The following is a 15,234-nucleotide window of genomic DNA, read 5'->3' as shown; positions in this document are numbered from 1 at the left end:
GCCAGGTTTATTTATATGAACTGTTGTAATTGAAGATATACTTTTGGACACCGCAACTTCCTCATGAATGAAAATGTATACTTTGGTTACAAAAAAAAGACAAATAGCCATCCGTGTCCAGGAGCCAACGGAGCAAATTGCATTGGAGGGATGGCATACTCTCTTTCCCGTCAGTCACAGTGACACTAGCCAGTTGCGGGTTTCTGTGTGTTCATGTATGCAGAACAGGGTAGATAGCGCTTCCTCTGAGTGTTTTACATGGCCCTGGGACACATTAGCAGCTGTTGGAAAAAATGTGGTTGTTTTTCTTCACATGTCTCAGAGGAAGTCTCAACCTCTCTGCTTGTTAGTAGCACATGTCTCATGTCATATGTCTCATGTCACATGTCTCATGTCTCCACATGTTTCAACCTCCCTGCTTGTTAGTTGTTGTATGAGAAGGGAGAGCTGGCTGGTGGGTGGGAAATGGCAGGTGACCAAATTAGGAACAGAATGGAGGGGGAAAAAAAGCAAAAATGTCAATTTAAGTAGGGGAACATGCCTAACCAGGGGTTACCCATACTGCTTAATCTCATTGAAAATTGAGAAATTTAGCCCTTATTCTAAGAAACAAAATATCAAAAAAAAAGAAAAAAGCCACGTGATGCAAATTATTGGCACCCCATAACATAAGAGCACTGAGTTCTGTTATATCCTTAAGTGCTTGATAAGACTGGCGAATACATCCAGCATTAGCCAAAAAAAGAATGCTGCCTCTATATAGAATAGGGTTAAAAGTGTTGATCAGTACAATAGTCTGAGCACAGAATATCATAATGTCTGTATACTGTGTAACTAATTATCAGGATGTTTACTGCTTCAACGCTTTTGCACCAAGGGCTCATTCATGTGCGGACACAGAATTAACGTAATCTCATCTTCTCATTCTGTCAGTAAAATGATTTTGAAGATAAAGAAACCTTTTTTTCATTAGGCATTTCCAAAACAGGGAATTCCACAGAGTAAACATTTTAGCTTTTTCCCAGACCCCTGAGCCAAGTAATTTGAGAACACTGAATGAGAGAGAACAATAATGTGGAGACTCTGGGGGTTCCTGAGGACTAGATGAGGCAATGCTACTCTAAAATCAGGTGATCCATTAAATAAGCGTTCCCAACACTCCTGATACAGCTCGTCAAGGGACTGGTTAGTAGCTTATTAGTTGTGTTTGGATGTGAGAGTTGAGAACCCTTAATGGTTCCCAATCTATGGCAACCAGCAGATAGTCATTTGAGTCACTGTCATTGTATTACAAAAAAAATTTAAAACCCTAGGGTTAGTCCTAGCCTTTGCAGAAATGATTTTGTGATAACAGAGAACAGAAGGTTAAAAGGTAAAAGAAGGCCCACAGATGCTCAGCTCAGCTCTGTGACTTGAGCCAGCTAATGTCCATTCTACAACCACCATTTACAGTGGATATAAAAGGTCTACACACCCCTGTTAAAATGGCAGGTTTTTTTGGTGTAAAAAAAATGAAACCAAGATAAATGTCAGAACTTTTTCAACCTTCAATGTGAAATTGCAACATATAAAAATTAAGTGAAAAACAATTAGAAAAACATTTTAGGGTAAAATGGGAAAAATTGAAAAAGAAAAAAAAAGTTACAATAACCTAGTTGCATAAGTGTGCATACGCTTTTATAATTGAGGATGTGACTGTGTTCAGAATGAACCAATCACATTCAATCTCATGTTCAAAAGTAATTATCATACAGCTGTCATGAATAAAATTATTCTGATTAACCTCAAATAAACATCAGCTGTTTCTGTAGATTTTTCTTGAGATCAACTTGTTGAAAGGTATTGATCAGGAGAGGGGTATAAAGGAATTTCCAAAACATTAGCTGTATCATGGAACACCGTGAAGGTTATCATCAACAAATAGAGAAAATGGAGCATCACAGTGACATCACCAAGAACAGGAAGTCCCTCCAGAATTTATAAAAGTACAAGACAAAAACGTATCAGGGAGGCTGCCAAGAGACCTATGGGAACATTAACTGAGCTGCAGGACTATCTGACAAGTACTGATTACTTTCTCATGTGACAACAATCTCTCGTATTCTTCACATGTCTGGGCTATGGGGTAGGGTGGATAGACTGAAGCTCTTAACTAAAAGCTTAACTAAATCACTCCAAGCTTAACTAAATCACTCCAAACCATGTGGCAAAATGTGTTATGGTCTGATGAGACTAATTCCAAAAGGTATAATAATTCCATAATTACAAAAGGTATGTTTGGTGCAAAAAAAGCACATCAACAAAAGAACACCATACCCACGGTAAAGCATGGTGGTGGCAGCATCATGCTTTAGGGCTGCTTTTCTTCAGCCAGAACTGTGGGAATCATGAATAGCTACAAATACCAGCCAATTTTAGTGCAAAACGTTCAGGTGTCTGCTAGGAAGCTGAAGATGAAAAGGAATTTCACTTTTCACTATGACAATGACCCAAAGCATACATCTAAATCAAGAAAGGAATGGCTTAACCAAAAGAAGATCAATGTTTCTGAATGGCCTAGCCAGAGCCCAGACCTGAATCCAACTAAAAATCTGTGAGGTGACCTGAAGCGGGCTGTGCAAAGGAGATGCCCTTACAATCTGATGGATCTAGAATGTTTTTGCAAGAAAGAGTGGGAAAATGTTACCAAGTTAAGATGTGCCACGCTGATAGACTCTTAGCCAAAAAGACTGAGTGGTGTAATAAAATCGAAAGGTGCTTCAACAATGTATTAGTTTAGGGGTGTGCACACTTATGCAACTAGGTTATTAGTTAACTAGGTTAGGTTAGGTTAATTAACTAGGTTGTAAGTGCTTCACTTAATTTTTATACGTTGTAATTTCACATTGAGAGTGGAAAAAGTTCTGACATGATTTACCTTAGTTTCATTTTTTTTTACATCACAAAAACCTGACATTTTAACAAGGGTGTGTAGACTTTTTATATCTACTGTATGTCAAAAGCCCCATACAGTATTTAGACATAATTCATACAGTGATACATATGCAATGTCAGATTATAGCTGGCATACTGATGTGAAAGCATGCAGTTTCTTGCTTGGCTCCTGAGAAGTTACCCCAAACCTTATTTATAAAAGGATTAAACTCTTTTAGGGGAGTTAACTGGAGTGCACACACTTGTCAAAGTGTGAAAACTGCCACTATAACAGTTTGACCATATTTAGTGCTGCTGAAAAGCTGTAAAGTCTGAGCTAGTGTGGAACATACATCACAGGCCAGTGTTATTGTGTCATAAAACATACGAGCCAATCATGTTCCCCTTATGCAAATGCCAGCCATAGAAAATCATGTAATGGGATCATGTAGGGTTTGTTGTGTTTTCAGTGTTATAGTGTTTAATTTAACTGTTTAATGAGACCTTTAGGTCAAACCATTTGTTTGATGTAGGAAAAGAACTAGTTTAAGTAAAGCGTGCCAATAAAACACAAGGTGTATTTCACCACATGATGGCGCCACTCACCCACTCACAAGTGATTCTTGTGTTTCTGTTTTTGTTTTTTGGCCAAGATTTAAAAAGAAAAAAAATATGTTTGAAGGATGTGTGACTGATTTGTTGTTTGCAACATCAGCCTGTTAGTCACAGAGTGGTAGTGAATTTCACGGTGGGACGATAGAAATATATCCAGATACCAGAGTCATCATTTGGTTTTATTTTAGTCTCACTGGGGCTTGAATTAAACTGTCCTGGGTTTGTAGCTAGCCTACAACTTAGCAAAGTAGCCCTACACTTTCAGAATAGTACGTTTGGTGAAGCCGGAAAACGGTTATTCCAGCACTTTCTGTCTCTTTAAAAAAAATAAAATCCTGCCTGGAGTCAGAATTCTGTTTTTACTAATCAGAAACGACATAGAAATATCACTTTTACCTCAGAGAAAGAGGTCAAATGTGCAGTTTCTGTAGCTTACAGGCAGCTACACCTACTGTACTGTCTTCATGCATCACCACTCATGTTGCCAGATTGGCTTTGGTTTACATTAATGATGTTATAATCAATTGACAACTGGAATTAAAAGAATAACTTTAGATACAGTATATCTACGTAGATTTATACATTAGTATACACTTGTTACCGTTCAGTTTGGAGCTCATGTCAGTGTGGCAGAGTGTTTAAAGCGAGACTGGGTTACAAAGCCATCGAAACCAATCTGGCAACCCTGATTATAATAGCGCCGGCGGCAGTCCCCAAGACTCAGTGAGAGAACAGAAATGGAGCAGCACTAATTAGATGAAGGTACAGGGACTAGTGAAAATGGTGAACACGTGAGAAAAAGCAGGTATGTTGCTCATTGAGGATTGTTATGTTTACTTAAATATCATTTCATGTCGTTTACTTTACATAGTCGTCTATATCTGTGTCTCTGAGGCTCTGAAGAAATATATACACTTAAACAACACTTTGTACTGCACCTAAATGTGTTTAAATGAAGGATTATAGTAGTATTTTTGTCACTAAACTTGTTCTGGTAATGTTCATGTAACTAATTTTAATAGGATATCTTTATTCAATAGAGGAAACTTTCACATTTTGGTATCACTTGCTTAAAGCGGCAGTATGTAAGTTTTTAATGAAGTAAGCACCATTATGGAAACAATTCTACAAAACATGGGGTTCTGCAAAACTGGGCTGCTGTAAATCCTGTAAAAGTAAAGCATGTACAAGTAATTCAGATTAAGAACTGTTGGGATTGGATTTGGCCAGAGCTTTCAGACATACACAAGTTACCTCATTATTATAAGTTTGGTTCTTCAAAAGCATGCTGACTTCCTTATGTTAATAATGCGATCTCATAAAAAACAAAGATACCACGTGTCACTGGGAATGTACCCTAACTGTCGGAGGTATCTTTAGTTAAAGGAACTAGTGGTATTACAGATTCGTTCATCTTCAGTAAGCTCTGTCCTGGTCAGTGTGGTGGTGGCAATGTTACTGATTGCGCCTCAATTCTACTAAGGTGTTATACAGTACATGTAAAACCTCATCAAGGTATATAATAGGACCAGTGTTGTACATTCAAGAGAACACTTACATTGTTTATCCATTGGGGAATAAAAATGTACCACTACATATCTTTTTCCTGACAGTATGGCTGTGATCCAGCCCAAAATATAAAAACACCATCATCATATATGTCGTCTTTCTGTAAACACCCAAAAATACCTTAAGACATCAAATCCTGAAGGGCAGCATGGAGGCGGAACCAATCGTGACCTAGTGTTATGGTCTGTGCAGAGTTTCTGTGCATTTTCTCACTGTGACTGGGTGGGTTTCGTCTGGGTTCTCCTGTTTCCTCTCACCTCCCAAAAACATGTCCATAGGTGGATTGGCTAATTTAAATTGCCCTAAGTGTGAATTAACATGTGAATGTGTGTGTGTGTGCACGGTGCCCTATGATGGACTGTTGTCCCATCCAGGATATATTCCCACCTCACCCCCAGTGTGATAGACTCCAGATCGATCGTGACCCAAACCAGAGGTTACTGGTCCAGAGGTTAAATTGCTTACTGAAAATGAATGAATGAATAAATCTACTACTGAATACTCCCAGTACAAGCAATATTATGAAAAGCTGCTGAAGCTTTCCTTCAACAGTCTCTGAAAACCAGTCATTCTACTCTGATGGATGATAATGGAATTTGTTTAGTTTCTGTGGTTGATAGACAGACAGCATTCCTTTACATTACACAAGCTTCTCTTCCACACAAAAATGCTCTTGGTCTGAAAAGCAGTTACATACTCATCACTGAACTGCTTTCTGATATTAAATAAAGACTTTTCATTATAATGCCATATTTGAAACCCTGTGAAAAATATTGAGATTTACAGAGATATACAATACTTGTGATATTTCATATTGATATTTTCATATTTCAGCATTTTTATTTTTAATTTTGTTTCAATTTGAATTATGTCCTTCCACCTGATCGGCAGATTCCAGGATGATTCCAGTTAATGAATTCCGGAACATTTCCTCGGAACAAAATCCGCGGTTCCGAGTTCTAAAGCCATGGTGGGATGTCTTCTCGGAGTACCTGTGCATAGCCATGCTAATGATCGGTGTCTTTGGATGTACCATGCAGGTACTAAACCTTTGCCTTTCATATTCACTTAACTTCCTCCATACTGCTCATGCATTTTAATTCTGATAAGAGAGCAAGTCATGTGACTGGTGTTTTGTTTATTCATTCAGATAGTATTCAGAGATTATGTTCTCTTTTCTATAGTGTATTAACAGTTCCTGTCTAGTTATCAGAAGTGCAAGTCTGAGACAAGGTGACTTGAAAGTCATTTTAGATCTGTTATTAACCAGTTACAAAATGGCTTTGCAAATTCATAAGTTGGTCAAAGTTTCACTATCAAAGAAAACACCTAGAAATGGGAAAAAAAAACATCTGGGAAATATTAGTGAAGTCATGGAATAGGTAACAGTTGGCCTTTTAATCTACTGAGATTGCAGATTGCATATTCTAGCATATATTCTCTCCCCCTGACATTGCATATATCTTAGTTGGTTATTAAATCATGGAAAAGTGAGTACAACTATATATATCCTATTACCCAACATAACCATCATTTTAAAATTAACCAGCCAATAGACTCTACTAGTGGGCAAGTACTTTATGTCTAATATTTCAACACAACGGTTTGTGTGATTATGTGTCAGTCAGTCAGAAAGGCGCCTTCAAGCGTTGTACTGTTGACTTTAAGGTTAAGCATGTTGGCAGATGTGAGTCATTCTACGATGACCGTCCATGAGCAAGACCTGTTACGTATGCTGGTCCTGATTTCCTAAAAAATAGTGGGATCTGTGGTTTATATTTCATTTCTAATTATACATTCATTGCATTCTCGTGTACTTGTATTACGTCACTTTGACTTCCCTACTGCCTTCATGTGAAATGGCTAAGCAATTTATTTACTGTGGGAGGCATACTGTTTTTTTCCAATGATGTAACCAGGTTAGCCACTTCTGAACAAATTATTTACAGAGGTGGCCTGGCAAGAGACAAAGGAGAATAATGTAACGAAAGCCAAAAGAGAGAGAGTGGGACAAAAAGTGAAATAAAAACAACTATAAGGCACATCAGTTGGCTCAATTATGGACTAAATATGGTGTAATGTGTGGGAAAATTCGGACCTCACATCTACTCCCAGTATTTAAACATTATTCACAGGTTCCTATCGGTGAGACTGACCTTCTAGTGCATGTAAGGCATAAGAGTCTTGCCTGTTTTTTGCACTGTCCTGGCCTAGATTCAAATAGAATTGGATTAGATGCTCTCCAGGGCTTAATATTTCATTCATATGATCTTATATTAGATATTATAAGCCTGCTCCATGCACCCATCTAGACCTACCACTAAATGATTGAGTAAAGCAGATTTATTTTATTTCTGAACATTCTTATGTGTGCAGAAATGGAGAGTTGCAAGTAATTTGTAGTTGCAAGTAATCCATGTTTCAAATGCTGCTTGTTGGTTGAATAGCATCTAGTAGGCAATAGGAGAAGAAAATAAGAGCTTACCATACTTGAAGATGTTTTCACAATACCCTGTATGTATCATGGTATTTAGTTTTGCTGATTGACAGCAAAACACCAACAAAACACCAGAAAGCCAATGAAAACTATAAGTTCATGAATCGTTTTTGTTAGGAACTACATTCAGAATTAAATCAATTGATTTGATTAAAAAATAGATGTTAACTTCCAATAAGCTAGCAGACTAGTACTGTGAGTAACAATGGAGTTAATCAAGGATGTGGAAATATTAATGATATATGTACATTAATTTATTGATATCTCAATATAGAGATTGTCATCACCCATAGCTACTATGTTGAAGTGAAGTGACTTGTGGCCAAGTATGGTGACCCATACTCAAAATTTGTGCTCTGCATTTAACCCCTCCAAGTGCACACACACACAGTAGTGAACACACACCCGGAGCAGTGGGCAGCCTTTTTTTGCTGCAGCACCCGTGAAGCAGTTGGGGGTTCGGTGCCTTGCTCAAGGGTCTCACCTCAGTTGTGGTACTGAGGGTGGGAGAGAGCGCTGGTCATTCAACTGCCTCCATGTTTGTAAGGAATAAAACACAACAGTGCATGCTGTAGATTATTTTCATATAACAGCATGTCCCGAAGTGTTTTAAGAATGTTAGTTCTTATTATCACTTACTGTATAACAGCTATAAACATCTGTTCCCTTACCAGCCTCTGTGTTTTCTCTCTTCAAGTTAATTAGAAAATAGAGAGTTTCTCATGTTACTGAGAACCCAAAAAGCCAAAGTCCTCTGTCCAGAAGACTCTCCGATGGTGGAAAAATTACGACGTTATGACACTGGAGACTCTTTCCATAATGTTAAATAAATACTTCACCATATTAACCATTATATGTTTTTCTTAGTTAAATATGTTTGAATTACACCCAGAACTACTTTTGGAGCTGTCAGATACCTTCAGATTTGAGAATTCAGCAAAGCTGTGGTATAATTAAACAGAATGTTAAATGGTGTGAACCACATGATAAATGTGTGGATATGACTTGTTTCTCTTTTCTCTTTTGATAGCTGACACAGGAAAAGATCTCCTGTCTCCCTGATCGCATCACTGGAGACTCAGATGAAAGGATGGACTGTAGCTACCTCCAAAAACCCAGAGAGAATGAGAGTCTGTGGGAGCATGCCATCACCAAGAACATCGCCCCAAACATTGTAGAGGTGTTCGGCCGAAAGAACAACCTGGACATTCACCAGTACATCTTCATAAACAGTTTCTGCTACGAAAGGGCAGTGCACTGGTATGGCAAGTACTTCCCCTACCTTGTGGTCATCCACACCATGATCTTTATGGTAGCAAGCAGTTTCTGGTTCAAATTCCCTGGGACATCGTCCAAGATTGAGCTGTTTGTGTCGATCCTGGGGAAGTGCTTTGACTCCCCCTGGACCACTCGAGCAATTAGTGAGGTATCTGAGGAGAGAGAAGACATGGTCACATGGAAGAAAAACAACACAGCAAAAGCATCGGCAGTCGAAAGCCCTGATGAGGAGGACAAATCTGCTGCCTTTATTCGTTCTACGTCCATTGTGTCTGACCAGGAGAAGAATGGGCTGGAGCCTGAGCATGCTACATCTGTCCTGGACAAAAAGGAAGGTGAGCAGGCCAAGGCTCTGTTCGAGAAGGTGAGAAAATTTCAGACTCATGTAGAAGAGGCAGACCTCCTCTACCTCATGTATGTTCTCCAGACCTCAATCAAGGTGCTAAAATTTGCCATCATCACTATTTATAGTGTTTTGCTTGTACCAAATATTGAGATTGTGGTGACCTGCAGAGTCCCGCCTGACCTGACTGGTTTTGGTTTGTTCTGCTGTAATAACAACAAAGCACACCTCTTCTCGAAATTAGCCTACTGTTACATTGGATTTGTTGGTGTGTATGGACTACTATGTATCTATTCTCTCTACTGGCTCTTCCATCGGCCACTGAAAGCATACTCCTTCGAGCATGTACGTCTGGAGACAGGAATCAACGACATCCCTGACGTTAAAAATGACTTTGCATTCCTCTTGCACCTCAGTGATCAGTACGACCCTCTCTACTCTAAACGCTTTGCTGTATTTCTCTCTGAAGTGAGTGAGAGCAGGTTGAGTCAGGTGAACCTCAATCATGAGTGGCCCATCAAGAAACTCCGCACACGTCTCTCAAGGAATGCCAGTGACCGCTTAGAACTGCACTTGTTCATGTTGCCAGGCTTACCCAGCACTGTGTTCGATGTGCCAGAAGTGGAATCTCTGAAGCTGGAACAGATCAATAATGTGATTATTCCTGGTACAGTGACCCAACTTGCAGCTTTACAGGAAATGTCCCTCATTCACTGTCCTGCCAGACTTCAGCTAGAAGCCCTCACCTACCTACGAGAGAACCTGAAAGTCCTCCGCCTCACCTTTGGCAACCTGGAGCAGGTCCCCTTGTGGATGTACACTTTAACAAATTTGGAAGAGCTCCACCTGAGTGGGCCACTCACCAATGAGCTCCATCGTGGCGCCACTTTAGACACCTTGCGGGAGCTCAAGAACCTTCGTGTACTGACCTTGCGTGGTAAACTCGCCAAGATCCCTTCCAGTGTGGCGGATTTAGGTGGCCAGCTGCTAAGATTATGCGTGCACAACGAGGGCAGCAGGCTGCATGCCTTCAGCAGTCTGAAGAAGCTGGCAAACTTGGCCACACTGGTGTTGATTGGCTGCGAACTGGAGCGCCTCCCCAGTGCTATCTTCAGCCTCACTAATCTGCAACAGCTGGATCTGAAAGAGAACAGGCTTACCACTGTGGAGGAGATCCTTAGCCTGCAGCACTGCCGCCGACTGAGCACGCTCAGACTATGGCACAACTCCATCCGCTACATCCCTGAGCACATCAACAAACTGCGCTCACTTGAGACACTCGACCTGAGCTGGAACAAGATTCATAGGCTGTCGCTTCATCTTTGCTACTGCACCAAGCTTCGGCACCTGGATCTTTCCCACAATCAACTCACCTCACTGCCCCCTGAGATTGGTATCCTGCAGAGTCTATGGCACCTTTCTGCAGCTTACAACTCACTGGAAGTGCTCCCAGAGGAGCTGTTCTCCTGTAAGAGGCTGAGGACTCTTGAGCTGGGGAATAACAGAATTGCTTTTTTGTCTCCGAGGGTTGGGAACCTGGCTCACTTGGTGTGTCTGGAACTAAAGTTTAACAGGCTTGAGTCTTTGCCTGTTGAGATAGGTGACTGCAACCTACTGAAGTTGACTGGGCTCATCGTAGAGGAGAGTCTGATTGATATGTTGCCTTCTTACGTAAAAGACAGAATAAAGGAGAGGTGATTTAAAGATAGACTTACCTTTGATGAGTTGAATTGGGAAAAACCAGAGCATATTCAGTACAAAGAAAGATACACCACTGGTTCTAGAATACTTTGTAGGCTGAGTAAGTTGAAACATGTCATATAACTTGGGCCTGACTAATTTATTTTTATTTATTTACATCTTTGTGTAGGAAAACAAACAGTACATGTCAAATAAATCTTAGTCACCCCTGACACGGACACATACTTTATACTGCATTTCAGATGAGTAGATAGAATTAGTGAATATTATTTATTTTAATTGCTCCACTGAAGTGCCTTTGAAAAAGTTTGTACCTTTCTTGAAATAAAATGTTTTTATACACTTTATATTCTACCTATTATTATTATGTATTCTATTACATTCTATCAAAAAGTTTATATTACATCATTATTTCAAGAAATCTTTTGACCATTTTAAAACACACTTTAAAACCTAGTGAATGGTATAATTTTGTCTCCATCTGGTGGAAATGGACTGCTGCAAATATAATACACGGACTCTGGTTGTATTAATTTGCCATCCCCAAAGGAATTTTCAGCCTTAATAAATAACATTGCATGTGCTAAATGAATCTACACTACCAGGCCAAAAGTATGTGGACACCTCTCCATTATACCAATATGTGCCCATTGCAAACCCACTAGATTTTCAAATGTAACTGTGGGGAGTTGTGCTCCTTCAGCCAAAACAGCTTTAGTGAGATCGAGCACTGATGTCAAGTGAAAAGGTCTGGCTTGCAGTGACGTTCCAGTTCATCCCAAATGTGTTCAGTGATCAGGGATTGGGCCACTCGAGTTCTTCCACATAAAACTTGGCAAACCATGTCTTTATGGATGTTGCTTTGTGTACAGGGGAACTGTTATGATAAAACAGGTTTGGGCCTTTTAGATTCAATGAAGGGAATTCATAATGCTACAGCATATACAACTATATACGCTATATAACCGTATGCTTACAACTTTGGGGCAACGGTTTGGGGGAAAAATCATATATGGATGTGAAGGTCAGGTGTCCACATACTTTTGGCCATAAAGTGGTATATTTACATTTATCCTCCCCTGTATTTTTGCACCTTTTAGGTAGAAATATCCTAAATTGTATATTCATCAAGACAAACATGCAAAACTGGACAGCATGTACTATTTTGCACAATCTGCCCTAGACCATTAAGTTGCCTGAGTTTTTACAAACCTTAAAGTCAGGGCCTCGGTGTCACAGGTGACATCAGAAATAAAATATCACTTTGAGAGATGTCTCTTCCAGATGTTTTAATACAGCAAAAGTGAGTTTCTAGGTTTCTTTACCTGTACACATTTTTATTGCTCTTCTTTTCTTGCCCATTGTTTTGCACATTTCACCACAATGTTACACTCATGAGTAACATCAGTGAATTACTCCAACAGGACATACTGGTGTAAAATTTGAACTCTGTAGAATCTGACTCACAGCCCAATACTGGAATGCAGTTCAGCCAGCCAACAACCTGCAGCACGTAGTACCTGCACCACAACTAAGCAGTATGTGCCTACGCAGAAATATTTGTTTGGCATGTAGTGTACAATTCATTACAACATTCATTTCAAAATAATAGTGAAAGTAACTAGTGAAAGCATTTAGATCAACATCTCAGGCATATTGACATAAATGACTCACTAGAGGAGATTCAACTATATGAAAGGACTTTGGATCACACACCAGTAGTAGACAGTTGTGAATGTCTGGATCCATGCTGAAACTTAAAAGCTAACTCATCCAAGTACAATGTCAAAAGCAAAAGATGCCACTTGCTAAGGTTCAGGGTTTCCCTGATTCTACCCAATTCTAGCCAATCAGGTTAGGTTTCTGCCCATGTCCTGTGGATATCTTGATCTAAAGTCAGGTAGTGAAGATCAACTTTTCTTGATGATTAGTGTTAGTCATAAATGGGTGTAACAATGTGGCAGAAACTGGTCATGAATAGGAGATGCTCTTGACTAAAACCGTACAAGCCAATCATGGTTTGTACACAGTCAGAAATACTGACAAGGCCATTATTTAAAGTATAACTCATGAGTAGAGTGCTAATTATGTGTTCAGAAATTCCCCTTGAATGCATTCAGTGACATAAGCCTCTGTCTTCTCACTTTATTTTTGTCATCCCTGAAAAAGACTCACCTACTTTCTTTCTCCATCACTTTTTCCATCTTATTTGCACTTTAAATTGAAGCACATGCTGACACAAGTTTCTATGATGCAACTAAAATAAATAATGGCACAATGTTCTGAATGGTGCCCTCTAGTGTTGTGCCACAATGGTCTCCCCTAATTATGACTGCTTTTTGTTTCTGCTGCCAAAAACAGGTGGGTGTCACATTAGCCATTGAAAATCTGCAGGCTGTCCTGACACTCTTGTTTAGCAGGTTAAATAGCTTAAGCATTGATTGATTATAAAACCTCGGAATGCTAAACATTTAGAAAAAGGGTTCTTTAAGTGTTCCTTGAATTATTAAGAGTTCTTAGCTTCCAAAAAACTTTCTGATTGGGAACCACTGTGTTGTAGGGTTATACACAGAACCTTTAAAGGTTCTCCAGAGGGACAACTGGAGAACCCTTAAAGGAAATCTCCACCCATCCTATGTATATGTATAGATATATAAGTTAGCAAATGTTCAGCAATTCTGGTGCTAATCTGCTAGTGTTGTATTTTTATTATCTGTGAGAAGTTAGTCGTCTGATGATCTGATGTCACAGGGGGACATAGTTATTGTCTTAAGGGATAACTGTCAGGTTTCGCTGTTAGCTCCTAAAATACAAAAAAGCAAGAGCTGTTCTTCTCTCTCACCATTTTCCATCATATTAATGAGAAATCCAGCATAAGAAGTAGTGCAGACAACAAACGTTGGACTCAGAGTTCCCGAATGCAATGCAGCTATATGACGCAATTGAGTTAAGCTACAATTGAGTAGCCTCAGCTAGTTCGTGATCTAAGAGATGATGAAAGCGATGGTATTGATGGTGGTATTAGCGTGAAAGTTGAAGCTTTGGAAGCTGATCTGTTTGAGCAGAGTATTCAGATGAGAGAATTGGACAGAATAAATGACTAAAGTGCTGCTGCATCAGTTTCTTTAGGTACAGACAAATTCCCATTGGTGCCACTCAGCAGAAAGTCAAAAAGGCATTGTGGATAAACCGTTAACCAAAGTGTAGATAGACCATGTGGATGAAAGAAGTTTAGCCCCAAAAAAAGTCAGCTGAGAATTTTATTCTTAATTGAAAATCATATACTGATACTAAATACTGATAAGTTGTTCAAGGTGGATTTTTCCTTTAAGTGTGTAACAAAGTGGATACATTATATTTGTCCAGTTAAGGCAAAAGGAACTCCAACCAGAAAGAGATCTGAATGAATGCCACTGGAGATTTTGTTACAAAATGCAACAGGCAGCCAGTCTAGTCTTTTGGCTTTAAAGCAGAAGAGCCAACAATAACATCCATTGTGCTGGTGTCCTTTAAACAGCAATGCTGCGGACAAATAAGATTCCTGTTCTTTATTCTGTGGTCTACCTGAGCGATGGCACGCTGTCAGGCCTGTACAGTAAAGCACATTCCTCTGTGGAGTAATTATAAACGTCCTTGCTGACTCACCTTGGTCTCAAACGTACACAAGGTGAGAGCACATGTAGACCACCCTGTTAAGCTACAAAAGTGGGAAAGTGTACTTATTCAGTTTATCCAATGTTATCCATCATGCATCATTCTGCAGACATTCATCAACAGTGTGTAGTTTTGGTCAACTTCCTGGAAATTTCTAGAATTCCTGCTGCAGTGTTATGTAGATAACCATTTTGGTGTTAGGAGGATATTTTTGGCCTGATCATTCCTTAAAAGTCATAAAAACTCTAAATCTAACTCTAAATCAGCTCTATAGTCTCATGTCTTGATTTTAATTGCAAAAAATATTCAGCTTTTCAGCACAAAAGTTTGAAATTATTTAAGTCAAAGTTACGTCGAAGTTGTGAATAGAGCCCTCTTGTGGTAAAAGGAATTTCCAGTTTCATACACACCACACAACACACATACAATCCTTTTAGGTTTAAGAATTTAACTGTGTTTCAAAGAATTCATGTAATAACAATACATGAGGGGGCAGAGGGATATGGATAAGTACCTTTATAAATAACATCAGAAATCCCACATTAAACATAAATCTATTTACAATCTGTCAATAAATAAGTTGATATTTTCATAAAATGCTATGTACACATCAAAAAACGCTAAATTGTAATACACACACAAACAAATACAAACTAAGCAAATG

General features: G+C 39.2%; 1 protein-coding gene across 2 annotated transcripts; it reads left to right on the top strand.

The window, feature by feature from the left end:
- The first annotated feature begins 111 nt into the window (after positions 1-111).
- si:zfos-323e3.4 (volume-regulated anion channel subunit LRRC8E) lies at positions 112-11,263 on the top strand. Of its 2 annotated transcripts, none has more exons than XM_026933235.3 (3): positions 112-4,333; positions 5,989-6,137; positions 8,625-11,263. In XM_026933235.3, exons 2-3 carry the CDS (start codon positions 5,997-5,999, stop codon positions 10,911-10,913), a joined length of 2,430 nt encoding a protein of 809 aa, XP_026789036.3. In that variant the 5' UTR covers positions 112-4,333; positions 5,989-5,996; the 3' UTR covers positions 10,914-11,263. The 2 variants fall into 2 exon arrangements, with proteins under 2 accessions (XP_026789036.3, XP_053088016.1); XM_053232041.1 differs by having other exon boundaries at positions 5,986-6,137.
- The last annotated feature ends 3,971 nt before the right edge of the window (positions 11,264-15,234 follow it).

The sequence above is a fragment of the Pangasianodon hypophthalmus genome, chromosome 2 (genome assembly GCF_027358585.1).
Source record: "Pangasianodon hypophthalmus isolate fPanHyp1 chromosome 2, fPanHyp1.pri, whole genome shotgun sequence".
NCBI classification, from domain to species: Eukaryota; Metazoa; Chordata; class Actinopteri; order Siluriformes; family Pangasiidae; genus Pangasianodon; species Pangasianodon hypophthalmus.
The sequence above is the reverse complement of the archived record's forward strand: the minus strand, read 5'-3'. Positions and strand labels throughout refer to the sequence as shown.